This window comes from Oratosquilla oratoria, chromosome 21 (assembly GCF_046742065.1).
Source record: "Oratosquilla oratoria isolate Oo_2021 chromosome 21, ASM4674206v1, whole genome shotgun sequence".
NCBI lineage: Eukaryota > Metazoa > Arthropoda > Malacostraca > Stomatopoda > Squillidae > Oratosquilla > Oratosquilla oratoria.
Window position 1 is genome coordinate 24,293,788 of NC_134797.1, and position 15,528 is coordinate 24,309,315.

General features: G+C 48.9%; 1 protein-coding gene across 1 annotated transcript in view; it reads right to left on the bottom strand.

Moving 5' to 3' along the window:
• LOC143036783 (uncharacterized) overlaps positions 1-15,528 on the bottom strand; it is a 28,611-nt gene that overhangs the window by 4,569 nt on the left and 8,514 nt on the right. Inside the window, exons 4-13 of the mRNA XM_076204522.1 lie at positions 14,478-14,579; positions 13,423-13,593; positions 12,687-12,844; positions 10,893-11,125; positions 9,946-10,157; positions 7,278-7,469; positions 6,255-6,364; positions 4,080-4,251; positions 2,117-2,187; positions 1,145-1,336 (exon numbers count right to left, since the gene is read on the bottom strand). Coding sequence (XP_076060637.1) covers positions 1,145-1,336; positions 2,117-2,187; positions 4,080-4,251; positions 6,255-6,364; positions 7,278-7,469; positions 9,946-10,157; positions 10,893-11,125; positions 12,687-12,844; positions 13,423-13,593; positions 14,478-14,579 — 1,613 coding nt within the window. The remainder of the gene's footprint in view (positions 1-1,144; positions 1,337-2,116; positions 2,188-4,079; positions 4,252-6,254; positions 6,365-7,277; positions 7,470-9,945; positions 10,158-10,892; positions 11,126-12,686; positions 12,845-13,422; positions 13,594-14,477; positions 14,580-15,528) is intronic.

A 15,528-nucleotide genomic window follows, 5' to 3' on the forward strand; every position in this document is an offset into this window, starting at 1 on the left:
GCGAGACACAGATACAGACCGCGAGACACAGATACAGACCGCGAGACACAGATACAGACCGCGAGACACAGATACAGACCGCGAGACACAGATACAGACCGCGAGACACAGATACAGACCGCGAGACACAGATACAGACCGCGAGACACAGATACAGACCGCGAGACACAGATACAGACCGCGAGACACAGATACAGACCGCGAGACACAGATACAGACCGCGAGACACAGATACAGACCGCGAGACACAGATACAGACCGCGAGACACAGATACAGACCGCGAGACACAGATACAGACCGCGAGACACAGATACAGACCGCGAGACACAGATACAGACCGCGAGACACAGATACAGACCGCGAGACACAGATACAGACCGCGAGACACAGATACAGACCGCGAGACACAGATACAGACCGCGAGACACAGATACAGACCGCGAGACACAGATACAGACCGCGAGACACAGATACAGACCGCGAGACACAGATACAGACCGCGAGACACAGATACAGACCGCGAGACACAGATACAGACCGCGAGACAGATACAGACCGCGAGACAGATACAGACCGCGAGACAGATACAGACCGCGAGACAGATACAGACCGCGAGACAGATACAGACCGCGAGACAGATACAGACCGCGAGACAGATACAGACCGCGAGACACAGATACAGACCGCGAGACACAGATACAGACCGCGAGACAGATACAGACCGCGAGACAGATACAGACCGCGAGACAGATACAGAGACACACAGACAACCAGGAGGTGCCTCCCACACACACGGTACCTCAATCCTCCACTCCACACCAGAAGATAATCCTCCTCCCCCCCACACACACACCAGAAGATAATCCTCCCCCCACACACACCAGAAGATAATCCTCCCCCCACACACACCAGAAGATAATCCTCCCCCCACACACCAGAAGATAATCCTCCCCCCACACACCAGAAGATAATCCTCCCCCCACACACCAGAAGATAATCCTCCCCCCACACACACCAGAAGATAATCCTCCCCCCCACACACCAAAAAATAATCCTCCCCCACACACCAGTAAATCCTCCCCCCACACCCACCAAAAGATGCCTCGACCCCACCTGCTAGACCACATACACTACTTAACTTACCGATTCTAAGATGGTCAGGTCATCAATGGTGACATTTTCCATGACAAGGTCTCGATCAGAGAAGTCTATTTGTCCTGGCTCTACCCCAGGCATCTGACGGGCCTGGTCTAGGAGGGTGGAGATGTTCGTGGGGCTAGTCTCGAGGGCCTGTAGTGTCTCGTTGCACCACTGCCCCAAAGAACGACGGAAGTTCTGTGCCAATAGATATTTTGGATTTATTTTCCAAATTTTTTCTAATTATCATTCTACTTAACTTCAAGATACTGCACTTTATATATTTTAGTTTTATTTTACCATCTTGATATTGCATTCTATTTTTCTAATAGTGTATTCTATTCTATTTTCGAAGTGTTGTACATTTTATTTGTACAGTTTGTCTTGCCTATTTTTTTCAAGCAATATTTTTTCCAAACATGTATTTATTTCTCCCTTTTAAACATTGTATTTTTATCCAATTTATATTTTATCCATTTATTGACACGTTAGTTCTTAAGTATGCCAGTTATATTTGAACATTCAGGTCTGGATAGGGAGACTAAGCAAAAAATTCTAACCAGGCCTCTACCAAAATCCCAGAGGAGGCAGTGTCTCGACAGAATTGAAATATCAAGTCTAAGTCCCCACATCTGCAACATCAAGACTGTATATTTACTACTGCATCCAAATTTAGCATCTTCATATCAAATACTATCTGTATACCAAAAGACTTCTCCCTTTACAAGCTAGATAACCAGCCATGGCATGCAAACCATGCCCCCAGCTTCCACCCACCCCATATCCATTTTCCCCCTTTTCTCTTGGCTCCTTATAGATTATGGAGCATCACTGCCCCCTGCTCAGGTCAGAAGCAACACAGTAAGACACCACATCCACAGCGGAGCCCGACAGCCTAGCCTGGTCTACACCTCCCCCATTTAATTTACATCGGGACCAACCCCCCTCGTATCAAATACAGTAACTGTAAAAGAATACCTGGGCTCTGTTCTCGTAGGTGTATATTAGCTCGTACAGATTATCTGCATCGCACTTGGGACATGCCATTCCTGTGAAAAATATTAATTCCATAAAGATTAATCATCACTCAAACCTGAACCATGAAGGACATGTAAATATAGCTTTCCCCACTGCATTTACAGTTTTGCTTACAAAAATCACTAGCAAAGGAAATGCTATAAAACACTACATAGTTTGAAAAATCTGCTCAGCAAGCTTGTGCAGCTACCATGCATCACTGATCCGTAATGGCAAATTTCTGAACATAAGAACATAACATAATGAAGGAGACTGCAAGAGACCATAAGGCCTACACTAGGCAGCTCCGTATCCATCACCACCTGTCATCCCCATCCATAAAGTTGTCTAATCGTTTCTTAAAACAACTGAAAGTTTCAGCGCTTACTACATGGTTACTAAGTTTATTCCATTCGTCGAACACCCTAGATCAGGAAACCAGGTACCGACCCATTAGGGCCGCACCTCCTTGCGGAGAGGAGGGAGGGGAGGGAGGGGTGTAGTAGCACGATGCCTTTACGGCCGAGAGGATTGCATCCTCGACGGATTCTCGGTTATCTGTCAGCGGTGCTGCAAAAACCAAGACAAGCAAATTTCTTAGAGTAAAAAAAGTTCCGTGGACTCCAAATTCGCACTACGCTTATCTGCATTATTCAACTTCTTTAGAAGTTATCTCCCAACACCAGATCTAGAAAAAGCCCGGAGAGCTCACATAAGCAGCCGATCCAGTCAAACCAGTAATATTACTCTCTCCAGAAAACCATGAATCAAAACATACAATAGTAAAGTTCGAGAAACCCTAAGCTTCCGCAGCACTGATACCAACTACTGGACAACCCTTTGTAAAAAGTACAAGATTCACCATAACCAATCCAGTACAACAGATGTTGCTTCGAGTTTCACCAAGTGGAAAACATGCAATACTACAGTGGCTGGCAATGGTTCTCGGAACTTCCCATAGGTCGCTGGGAAGACTTTGGGCTGTTGTATCAGTGTGGAACCATTTCTACGTCACAGTTTGAAAATTATACGAAGAAGGAACAGTTGTTGGTCGTCAACTCGTGTGTGAAGTGCAAGAAATTAAAGTTTATAGTGATCTTGAGCCCAGTAGAGAGATTGGGTGTCAGCTCAAGAGCTGCGCATCCTGGGAGGTAAGGAAGTTAGCGGCTTTTGAGAGCTTCGCTGTCCATCTTGCAAGACCACCACATGCAATCACTCTTTGCCCCTCCCCCTTAGTAGAACACCTACATACCAAATTCCTCCCCATAGAACATTACATGAAAATGATAAGTACACAGATCTATGAGAAGCCCTATACCCTATTCACCCATCCCACATCCCAGGCACAACCAGCAGTATACTGTAGTACTATTCTAACTTTGGCAACCTTCCATCTGCACCAGACGTACAAGAGCTTTCATACTCAGACCGCCAAACACGTACAAAACTCCCATCAAAAGTAAGACCTACAATAGCTCGACTGCGTTCAGATCACCATCCAGCACCAAGAAAATATTTTCATGAAAGTGGCAGTTACCGACAAGACTGAAGAGTTAAACACCATATGAGGACGGAGCCTTTATTTGTACGACGTTTCGCTTATTTCAGCGAAACGTCGTACAAATAAAGGCTCCGTCCTCATATGGTGTTTAACTCACCAAGAATATACCAGCACAATATGCCTGGCCGAAGAAAAGCTACCCCAGATGCAACCAGCACAAAGTGGACACCGAAAACACCTTACACTACCCCATCCTAACCATACTATTTCTTTCTCGAGTGACTTACAGCCAATCAGGTGGCTGTTTCCGATTAATAGGGAGCCACGGGTAACCTGCAAGTCTTTACAACAAATTGACAAATGATCCACACTTTCTTTCAAACGTTTTCCAATTCACCCACGAAGCACTTCAGGAGAACTTGCCTATGTAGGTCCTCTGGTGGAAGGACACCGAGGAGACTCCGACCGTGCCAGGCTGAAAGTCATCGATCTCGTCGACAGTGACGAATCTACTCCCATCATAGTGGAAGACCTCGACACTTTTGGACTCGTCCTCGGCGAGAGAGACCAAGAGGAGGAAGACGCTGGAACCAACCTGGCAATAGAGAAGTGTCTTTAACCTTAACACCCAAGTCCCCCACAGTGCCCAAAGTCCCCCACAGTGCCCAAAGTCCCCCACAGTGCCCAAAGTCCCCCACAGTGCCCAAAGTCCCCCACAGTGCCCAAAGTCCCCCACAGTGCCCAAAGTCCCCCACAGTGCCCAAAGTCCCCCACAGTGCCCAAAGTCCCCCACAGTGCCCAAAGTCCCCCACAGTGCCCAAAGTCCCCCACAGTGCCCAAAGTCCCCCACAGTGCCCAAAGTCCCCCACAGTGCCCAAAGTCCCCCACAGTGCCCAAAGTCCCCCACAGTGCCCAAAGTCCCCCACAGTGCCCAAAGTCCCCCACAGTGCCCAAAGTCCCCCACAGTGCCCAAAGTCCCCCACAGTGCCCAAAGTCCCCCACAGTGCCCAAAGTCCCCCACAGTGCCCAAAGTCCCCCACAGTGCCCAAAGTCCCCCACAGTGCCCAAAGTCCCCCACAGTGCCCAAAGTCCCCCACAGTGCCCAAAGTCCCCCACAGTGCCCAAAGTCCCCCACAGTGCCCAAAGTCCCCCACAGTGCCCAAAGTCCCCCACAGTGCCCAAAGTCCCCCACAGTGCCCAAAGTCCCCCACAGTGCCCAAAGTCCCCCACAGTGCCCAAAGTCCCCCACAGTGCCCAAAGTCCCCCACAGTGCCCAAAGTCCCCCACAGTGCCCAAAGTCCCCCACAGTGCCCAAAGTCCCCCACAGTGCCCAAAGTCCCCCACAGTGCCCAAAGTCCCCCACAGTGCCCAAAGTCCCCCACAGTGCCCAAAGTCCCCCACAGTGCCCAAAGTCCCCCACAGTGCCCAAAGTCCCCCACAGTGCCCAAAGTCCCCCACAGTGCCCAAAGTCCCCCACAGTGCTCCAACACCCAAAGTCCCCCACAGTGCTCCAACACCCAAAGTCCCCCACAGTGCTCCAACACCCAAAGTCCCCCACAGTGCTCCAACACCCAAAGTCCCCCACAGTGCTCCAACACCCAAAGTCCCCCACAGTGCTCCAACACCCAAAGTCCCCCACAGTGCTCCAACACCCAAAGTCCCCCACAGTGCTCCAACACCCAAAGTCCCCCACAGTGCTCCAACACCCAAAGTCCCCCACAGTGCCCCAACACCCAAAGTCCCCCACAGTGCCCCAACACCCAAAGTCCCCCACAGTGCCACAACACCCAAAGTCCCCCACAGTGCCCCAACACCCAAAGTCCCCCACAGTGCCCCAACACCCAAAGTCCCCCACAGTGCCCCAACACCCAAAGTCCCCCACAGTGCCCCAACACCCAAAGTCCCCCAACACCCAAAGTCCCCACACTGCGCCAACACCCAAAGTCGCCCCAACAGTGCCCCAACACCCAAAGTCCCCCCCACAGTGCCCCAACACCCAAAGTCCCCCCACAGTGCCCCAACACCCAAAGTCCCCCCCACAGTGCCCCAACACCCAAAGTCCCCCCACAGTGCCCCAACACCCAACGTCCCCCCACAGTGCCCCAACACCCAAAGTCCCCCCACAGTGCCCCAACACCCAAAGTCCCCCACAGTGCCCCAACACCCAAAGTCCCCCACAGTGCCCCAACACCCAAAGTCCCCCCAGTGCCACAACACCTAAAGTCCCAAATCCCCCCAATACCCTTCCTCTAATGCCCCCAATTCACCCACTACCCATCCCACAAATCCCCCTCAAATTTCCTAATATCCCTCCCTAATCACATCAAATCCAATACCCTTCTCCCAACGCCCCCCATACCTCTTCCCTCAACCCCCCAATTCCCGTCCTCAAACCCCTACCCCACTCTAAAGACCAACATTATACCAGGTAAGTTGTACAATTCCATGTAAAGAGTCGTGGTCAATTTTGTGAGAATAGTTTACGAGCGAGACCATAATCACGCGGGCATTAGGTGGGTTCCCTGCATTGAATCGCTAAATCAAATGCCAAGGGTGTGTGGCACCGCATGGAAACTTGAGCCAAATGGTCGCACATACCTGCAAAGGGTGCCACTGCACGGCACCGTACGTGTCGATGTTCTGGAAGATGTGGAACTTCCCCTCGTGGTGCTTGAAAATAGTCGACTTCGTGTGGGGATCGCATCCAACTGAGGAAAAGTGAACAAGAAAAACATTTATTCCCTAAGTGGGCGATGTCGCATTTTACCGTTTTCGTAAAACTGCTCAAGTTGACATGTTTAATATCCCTACGAGGAAAAAATGCCGTTTAAATGAACCCTTCTCCCTTTTTTTCAAGCTGTAACCAAGGGCCGTAAAGGGGTCAAAGTTTACTCTATTAATACCTTTACCGAATCCAACAGAACTTTTAATAGACAAATTCCATTCAGTTATAATCTAATCTTACTAAATTTGTTGCGACAGGCAATAGCTATGGGGAGGCTCCTAGGGTGGAGCCCACGGACCAGTTAACCTGGAAGAGCATTACACACGCACTACAAGCCACTGTGGGGGCGGAATACTTCGTCTGATATTAATGACTAAGAGTGATTAAACTGTTCAGACGCAAGTTGGCGGCCAGCGTTGCTCCCAAACCCAAACACTTGTACTCGGCAAGGAAATCAGTTCTTCGTCACTTTATTACCGTGGATTTAAATGTCAAAACACAAAGGGTAACCCAAGGACCACCTTGCATGTTTTATTTAATGTTATACATGTACTTTTTTGAGGGGGCCGCGTCAGCAATGTTGCAACTACTCTTGTGACGGGTGCACGCGTCAACCATTTGCACGGTAAGTTTACTTTGTAACTTTTGATTAACTCCCACCCCCGATCCCACCCTTGACCGTTTGCCGAAACGATTTTACAGTAACCCAATCAATCCGTTAGCCCCGTCTCTTACAGAGGACCAGTGGCCTTCAAACAACCGGCAAAAGCCTCCGGGAGGGTCCCCAAATCACTTGGGGAAGATGCATCTAAGGATTATTAGTTTGGGGCATTGTAGTGCAAGGTAACACTAAGCCACTTAACCAGGACACCAAGAGACAACTGCTAAAGACTTGCCTTCTCCCACCCTGTCCTCGCAGTTGTTGGCCACAACCAGGAAGACTTCCCGATCCTCTCGAGGCCCGAGGGTGAAGGAGGTAGCGTGGACAGCCCCACGGGTGACGATAGAGTGGGAGAATTCGAAGCCCTTAGACTGGCTCACCAGCTCTTCCTTGTATTCGTACACGTTACTCTCCGCATCGTCACTTCCTGGAGGAGATAGAAAATATTGGTATAAAGGGAAAGGAACAAGTGGTCCCCGTGATCTCTTCCCCCCTCCCCCCTATGGAGTACCTATGGAGTACCCATGACAGACCGGCTCGCGCGGGATCGATAGTTGGAGGGGAAGATGTCTGTATGAAAATTGAAATAGTGTATAAAAGAGGGCTATTTCCACCGGGCAATTCTTAGGGATATTTATTGCTTGAAGTCGTGGCTTAGGAGGGGTGGGCATGAGACCGAGTTGGAGTCCGAAATCAATATATGTAACCTATGAGAATAAACACCTTGTGAGATCGAAACCTTTATTAGTACTACGTTTCGCTTGTTACAGCTTTTTCAAGTACAGACATGACACACACTCTGAGCACATATAAGCCAACAGGGAAGGAACTGGGAGAGGTTATCAGGGAGGGGTGGGTGGTAGGTGGAGGGGGAGGAGGGGGACGGGTGGGACTTGGTGGAGACAAAGGAGGACATTTCGGACAGTTTGTTGAAGTGGACTAAGGGGGACATTTCATACATTTATTTAATGCGGGTAACAGATGGATTATAGGAGGGGCGATGTTAAACATGCCTCTGTTCTGCTCAATGGTTTTGAAGCTTTGAATGGCGGCCGCTTCGAGGCATTTTCTCCTCATCCTGTAACAAGCGAAACGTAGTACTAATAAAGGTTTCGATCTCACAAGGTGTTTATTCTCACAGTCTTGTCGGCTTTTGCCATTGTGATTCATATGTAACCTAAGTTACTTTAGGGATATCTATTAGTCTTAACCTCAACCAACAAGGAAGGAGTAGGAGGCTTAGTCGTAGGGACAATTTTTTTTTTTAAATTCAAAGGTTTTTAGTAGTAGGTAAACTGAAACGAGAAGATTCAGTAAGAGAAAGCTAGAAATTAAAATTTCAATAGAAGAAAAACTCGTGTAGATGTTTGTGCGTGTAGTAGTGTTTTTGTTTGCGATATGTTTGTGTTTGTATGCTATGCATAGAGGGTTGCTTCCTCTAAGCGGGTGTACATTCAACTTTAAAGGAGCGAGACGTCCTTGTTCCGGCCGACGGAACAGACTTCCTGAAGTAGCGGAGCCATTTTGCCGGCGAGAGGACAGGTAATAGTATATTCGTTTGGTGTGAATATGCATATAAATGCACAACATGTTTACAGAAAATATCAAAAGTAAAATTAGAATTTTAACCAGCGAGGACTGAACCCGGCCAGCCATAGCACGTCTACTGAGAATCTGCTACCTTTCCTCAATCTTGCCGCTGGATACAGACGGACTGTCCGTGGCACATCGGGGCACGTCTGGTCACGATCAAAGCTGGTAGAAGGATACGTCCTAAATATGCGCGGCTATACACGATTTTTCGTATACACCGCCAGTGGGAGAGGCGCAACTGAAAAATAGTCTGCACGGTGTGGTCTAGATGTGACGTGTTGTGTCAGGTACATGCGCAACGGTTCATGCGCAACAATTCGCCAGATACGCGTTAAACAAGACTAGTGATGGCATTTGGTAAAAGGTTCAAAGACATTTCAACACATGCATCGTACACTTCCACTTGCAATGTAACCCTTCCACTTGGGTCAAAACCAAGGGTTCAACCTGCCTTTCGCCACTTATCAGACTTGTGTCCTGCCGTTCTTTAGCCTCTTTAAGAAGCTTCCGGTGTGTAGCCCCATTTTTGGCCCCGTCTCACACCCCACCCCCACTCCCAGGGGGTATCTACAGTAGGTATCTATGGTCCCCATTTTGCGAGCCACTGCTCTATCATTCACATCTATCTTACAGGCCTCGATATCAAGATCCTTCCGAAGAGCTAATTGAAGGGGTTTTGTGTAGACTAACAATGCGTCACTCTATACAAGTACTCATGGCAGACACCTGACCCCTTGGAGTTTCCCCCCATCCTATTGTTCCCGTGGACATCAAAATAGTGTGGAAGTGAACTTTGAAAATGTATATACTCGTAGCGACAGTTATAAAATAGATCTCTGCAGGATTCGAACCTTAGCGCGCTACCGATAGATCCACGAGGTGAATGTCAAGAAGACCATTTGGTCTCCCGACAACGGGTTCCCTTTGCACGAGCGTTGTAGTCCATTTCCTCGATCAATGTTTACGGGAGTTCTGGAAACTAAATTGTCTCTAAATTTTCCTCGTAACTGTCGGTAGCGGGTTAGGATTGAGGTGATCTGTCGCCATTCAGCCCAGGGTTCTAATCCCGTAGGCAGATCAATAAGATATTGTATGGTAAGCAATACAAGGCACCAAGTTTTTACAGCCACTATTTAGGACCATTTCCTACACGCTTCGACTCTTCCATCCTTTCCATAAGATGGAAAGGGCGTTTGGTATACAAGATACTACAGAAAAATACTTCAGACAGGTCTTCCACCAACAGCCTCTGAAGGCCCATCACCACCCAACACCACACGAACACTAACCTTCATGCTTCAAGAACTCACCATTCCCGTCCTTCACGACCGTTACAATGTACAAGGTCTCCCCGACGATGACTGGTTCTATATACGAGCTGGCTGGGGCGTCGAAGATGGCCTTCTTGTCGAAGTATGTGCCCATGAAGGCGTAGACATCGACGCACCTCTCGTTTGGGTCTGTCGAAGTGGCGCATGGCTCGCTACCCATAAGAAGAAGGAAGTCTTCGCCGGCAAACTTCCTGCAATATCGCGAAGTAGTAAGGCAGTAGTATGAACCACATGCAGTGTTGTGCTCAGCACTGAAACTATACCAACACAGAACAGATCTGGCCACAGTTTCAAGCTGCTTTAGATCCAACCATCAATACAAAAGACAATGCATACTACAAAGTCCCATATTAACAATCCTTATACAAGACTTCTTCCACGAGACTTGCGAGCCCGCCCGGGGACTGTTGCCGTCTACCTGAAGGCCGCTGGTTTTCTGCAAAAGACACCTGAAGCAACCGACAGATTACGAAGGCGTGATAACCCAGTCTATCCGTTGTCCTCAGACATCATGCAGGGGAACCCCGGCCCCCAAGTAACCGGCAACACCCACGGCATTGCCCCAGAGGTAACAAACATCGTTGTCTTGGTAAGGCTAGGAGAGTCCAGTGCACAAAGCAGCACCCCACTTAAGGTGTAATGGAATCTATTAAGCTTACTGTATCAAAGAAAGGGGTTTAATAGGTAGTCTAAGGTTGCGTTACCTATAACAGAACCCGTTCGAGATCAGACCACCACACAAACCCAAGACCACGCCCCGCTCAGGGTCAACCTTCACATCAATCAGTCACTGTTCCCATTGGGCAACAAGAATTTGCCATGCAAGGTCATATCGTTAACCATAGGTCTGACTATGCGTGGTCTCATCCGGAAAAGGGAATAACTGCAAGTGCAGCACGTGATCGAAGACACGAACTAAAGCCTACCATGCATGCAAGCAGCTTGGAGTCATCCCGAAGATCGTCTGCAAGTGATTACGTTCCACCGTTCCGCTCTGCAGCACAAGCTCGTCGATCATGACCCTGGCGTCAACTTCGTCGGGAGTGGGGATGTAGGCGATCAAGAGGGCATCAGTTTCGAGGTCACCGGGATTGTTGACCTTCCCCACGACGGTGAGCAAGAACTTTGTGCCTCCGAGTGCGACTCTGCTCCTGACAAACTGTAATGAACGAAAGAAAATGGTTTACAATTTTTGTAAGCTTCATTAGGTGATAGGGGGAGAAGACACCAGGTGGTCAGGGACGAGGAGGACCGGATCGGGCCCAGGTGGTCGTGGACGAGGAGGACCGGACCGGGCCCAGGTGGTCGGGGACGAGGAGGACCGGACCGGGCCCAGGTGGTCGTGGACGAGGAAGACCGGACCGGGCCCAGGTGGTCGTGGACGAGGAAGACCGGACCGGGCCCAGGTGGTCGTGGACGAGGAAGACCGGACCGGGCCCAGGTGGTCGTGGACGAGGAAGACCGGACCGGGCCCAGGTGGTCGTGGACGAGGAAGACCGGACCGGGCCCAGGTGGTCGTGGACGAGGAAGACCGGACCGGGCCCAGGTGGTCGTGGACGAGGAAGACCGGACCGGGCCCAGGTGGTCGTGGACGAGGAAGACCGGACCGGGCCCAGGTGGTCAGGGACGAGGAGGACCGGATCGGGCCCAGGTGGTCGTGGACGAGGAGGACCGGACCGGGCCCAGGTGGTCGGGGACGAGGAGGACAGCCCAGAAAGTCGAAGACGAGGAGGACAGCCCAGAAAGGCGAAGACGAGGAGGACAGCCCAGAAAGGCGAAGACGAGGAGGACAGCCCAGAAAGGCGAAGACGAGGAGGACAGCCCAGAAAGGCGAAGACGAGGAGGACAGCCCAGAAAGTCGAAGACGAGGAGGACAGCCCAGAAAGTCGAAGACGAGGAGGACAGCCCAGAAAGTCGAAGACGAGGAGGACAGCCCAGAAAGTCGAAGACGAGGAGGACAGCCCAGAAAGTCGAAGACGAGGAGGACAGCCCAGAAAGTCGAAGACGAGGAGGACAGCCCAGAAAGTCGAAGACGAGGAGGACAGCCCAGAAAGTCGAAGACGAGGAGGACAGCCCAGAAAGTCGAAGACGAGGAGGACAGCCCAGAAAGTCGAAGACGAGGAGGACAGCCCAGAAAGTCGAAGACGAGGAGGACAGCCCAGAAAGTCGAAGACGAGGAGGACAGCCCAGAAAGTCGAAGACGAGGAGGACAGCCCAGAAAGTCGAAGACGAGGAGGACAGCCCAGAAAGTCGAAGACGAGGAGGACAGCCCAGAAAGTCGAAGACGAGGAGGACAGCCCAGAAAGTCGAAGACGAGGAGGACAGCCCAGAAAGTCGAAGACGAGGAGGACAGCCCAGAAAGTCGAAGACGAGGAGGATAGCCCAGAAAGTCGAAGACGAGGAGGCGAACCCAGAGGGTCGAGGGTGAGGAGGACGAAGAGGAAAGCCTAGAGGGTCAGGGTCGGGGGACGAAGAGGAGATACCAGATGGTCACGGTCGGGACGAAGAGGACGAGGAAGAAAGATCAGAGGGTCAGGGATGAGGAGGGCGAGGAGGAGAGCCCAGAGGTTGGGCACGAGGAGGAGAGCCTAGATGATGGGAGGTCAGGAGGACAAAGAGGAGCTCCCAGAGGGTCGGGGACGAGGAGGACGAGGGGTTAGAGAGTCCCAGGAGGTTGGCGGTTGGGGTTCTGAACTACTTTCGAGAACAGTCTTGCTCACCTGGAGGTCTTCGTTCCAGGCTACATGGACGACGATCTCATCCTCAGCGTCCCTAGTCACGGCCACGAGGTGGTTCTTGAAGTTGACGAGTTTGAGGTCCTCGTAGCCTCCGAGGCCGATCTTCCCGGCGTTCTCGACCCCTGTGGCTTGGTAGACCACTGAAGAGAAAGTTTGAAATCTTGTAGAAGACGTTCCATTCAGAATTTTTTTAATTTGGATAGGAATAAATATTAATTTAATTGATTAAATCAGTGAGAAAATGGGGCCACTACTATCTGGCTGAATGACCAGGACAAGTGGTAGTCGCCAGTAGCCTGTTGGAATGACAGGTTTCTATAGGACAGGTATCTAGAGAGGTTCCAATGAACAAGACTAGTTATAAAACATGGTCATGTTTAGGACATTTTATCCAGTAGTTTTAAAGTCTTGAATTAAACATTCGCAAATTTTACAAATACAAAAATACTCTAGTAAAATTACTAAAAAAAATTAAAAAAAATTACTCTCGCTGTTGTATCGTGTCAATTTTCGAAATGTCGACCCTTTACCCATCAAAACAATTGAACCTTTGTAAAGGCTCACTCCTGGAACCTTTGTAGTCTAAAGATGGGATTAAGGACTCAAAGGCTGGGGAGGAGCCAAGATTAGAAATCTAAACGCAGAACATACCCAGCATTGAAAAAAAAGTGATGCAGGAAAACGTTATCTGTCCAAGTGCTACATGGGAATAACTTGCCTCCTGATCCTCCATATATCAAGGTGTCCAGGGAGAGAGCTCTCTTCTTACGGATCACAAGGTCCCCTGAAGTCTCCAGTTCGGCCGGCCTCAAGTCGGGAACTTGCGCCTTCCTATATCCGACGAGATCGAGTCCCGATCTGGTGTAGCCGAAGTTGGGCGCATCGAAACCTAAAGGAATGGGCAAAGACGCCACGAGATTAGCGAGACTACGCGAGACGTAGAAAGGTTCCTCAAATTCTACAACATTCATGTGGGAAAAATACATCTTGGGGGGACAAAAAAATCAGTATGAAATGTATACAAGGCGACAGTGCAAAACTATGTGCATGGTTTAAATTTCCTGCTTAGTTTCAATAATTTGTATCGTACAGTCGCCTCCACGCGAATTCAGTCCCGTTGTAGTTGGGGTCGACTTGACAACGGGGAGTTGTTCTAAAATTTAGGTAACTGTATCGAGAATTAAAAAAAAAAAAAAATCGTGCACTCAGAACTAGATATTTCAAAGACCCTATTAGCATTTCTGGTATCTAGAATTCCTAAATTTCGGAACCTCTCGTTCCGAATACAGGAGACTTTCTAATTCACGAGATTCTTAAGAGAATTATTTGAACCATAACGTTCACTGGTAACTTAAGCCATATTTCCATTACCACTGAGGATTTCTAAAACACGAAGACTTTTTGCGAACGAATTACACCTTACAAGTTTTTACCTTCACAGATTTCTCGAGCTACACAATTTTTTTAAGAGTAGGACATAGTTAACCCCTTCCCCTGGTTTTTGGTGCCCTGGCGTGTCCTTTGCTGTGTTGTTTTAATCCCAGAAAATGAGCATGGGGTAGGGATCATCCTACATTCACAAGGAAGTAAGAAAATTGAAACGTATAGGTGGTGGATGGGAGTGGGGTTGCGGGGCTGAGTGGGTGCACTACTCGAGTGGCTACCCACCTTATAATGGGGAAAAAGCCTCCTGTAGGATAGATAACTAGATAGAAGCGTCAGATTGTGGCTGGAGGTAATGTACTTGTTCGCAAGAACATACAAGTCACTTACCTTTCTTGTCCGGTAGAACGGTGTCCCGTAGACTTGTGTAAGTGTGTACAATGGATTTAGTCCGCTTAGCAAGTCTCTTCCGAAAATCAGACAGTTTTTTCCCTGTGTGGATTTGACAAGAGTCGCTATCAGTATTACAAAGTCAAACCCACATCCCCACCCCTAGCAGTTTAAGGGTAAAGACATTTACCCTGTACAACAACCTTGTCAGTTTATTGACTGTACGTGGTCATGCAGTAGTGATTGCACGACAGCATTCAGCCAATGCTTTAGGGACTAGTCACCCCTATGGAATATAGTACTCTAGTAAAATTTCTAAGTATTAATGAGAGATTCTAATTTTGTACTACAACTGTACCAAATTTATGCTCCTTCTTTGAAACAGTCTTTTACTTGTACATCTTCGTATACCCTGTGGTAGGTTGGAGGGGGAGGGGATAATTCTGCCACCGTGATTCTCGAGTGTCTTGAAAGGCGACAAAGTAGGACGGACTAATGATCCTGCTTTGTATCTTTATCATAAGGCATAAGGGGATCTGGGAGAACAACAAAAATCCTAGAATTTGGGTCATTAAGTGTTCATAGTTGTAGTACAGTTTAGAGTAAACGGGAAGAGATAAGCATTGTGTTGCGAGATTGAAGATGGATGTATTAGTATCAAGTGAAACCTAGTTGAAAGGGAGGGGCGATTTTGAATCTGGAGGTGTGGTGGGGAGTGTGTCGGGAGAGAGGAGGGGGCGAAGAAGGAAAGGAGCAACTGCTGGTAAGTGATGAGATAGGAAAAAGATGGAGTAGAGTAGAGCATCTCCAAAGCTAATGTGGATATAGTGTAAAATTGGAATGGGAGATGTGGATATTTGTAAGCGCGTATGGACCTGGTAGTGGGAAGAGCGTAGAGAAAATAGGCTTTTTGGATATTTAAACGAGTGCTTAGTTTTGGGAGGAATACCAATGTTGTGTTGGAGGATCTCATTGTTAGAGTAGGGGAGGATCAAAGATGCAAGGAATTTTTTTTTAGTACCAGGTAAAAGTTATAGTATAAAGACGTTGG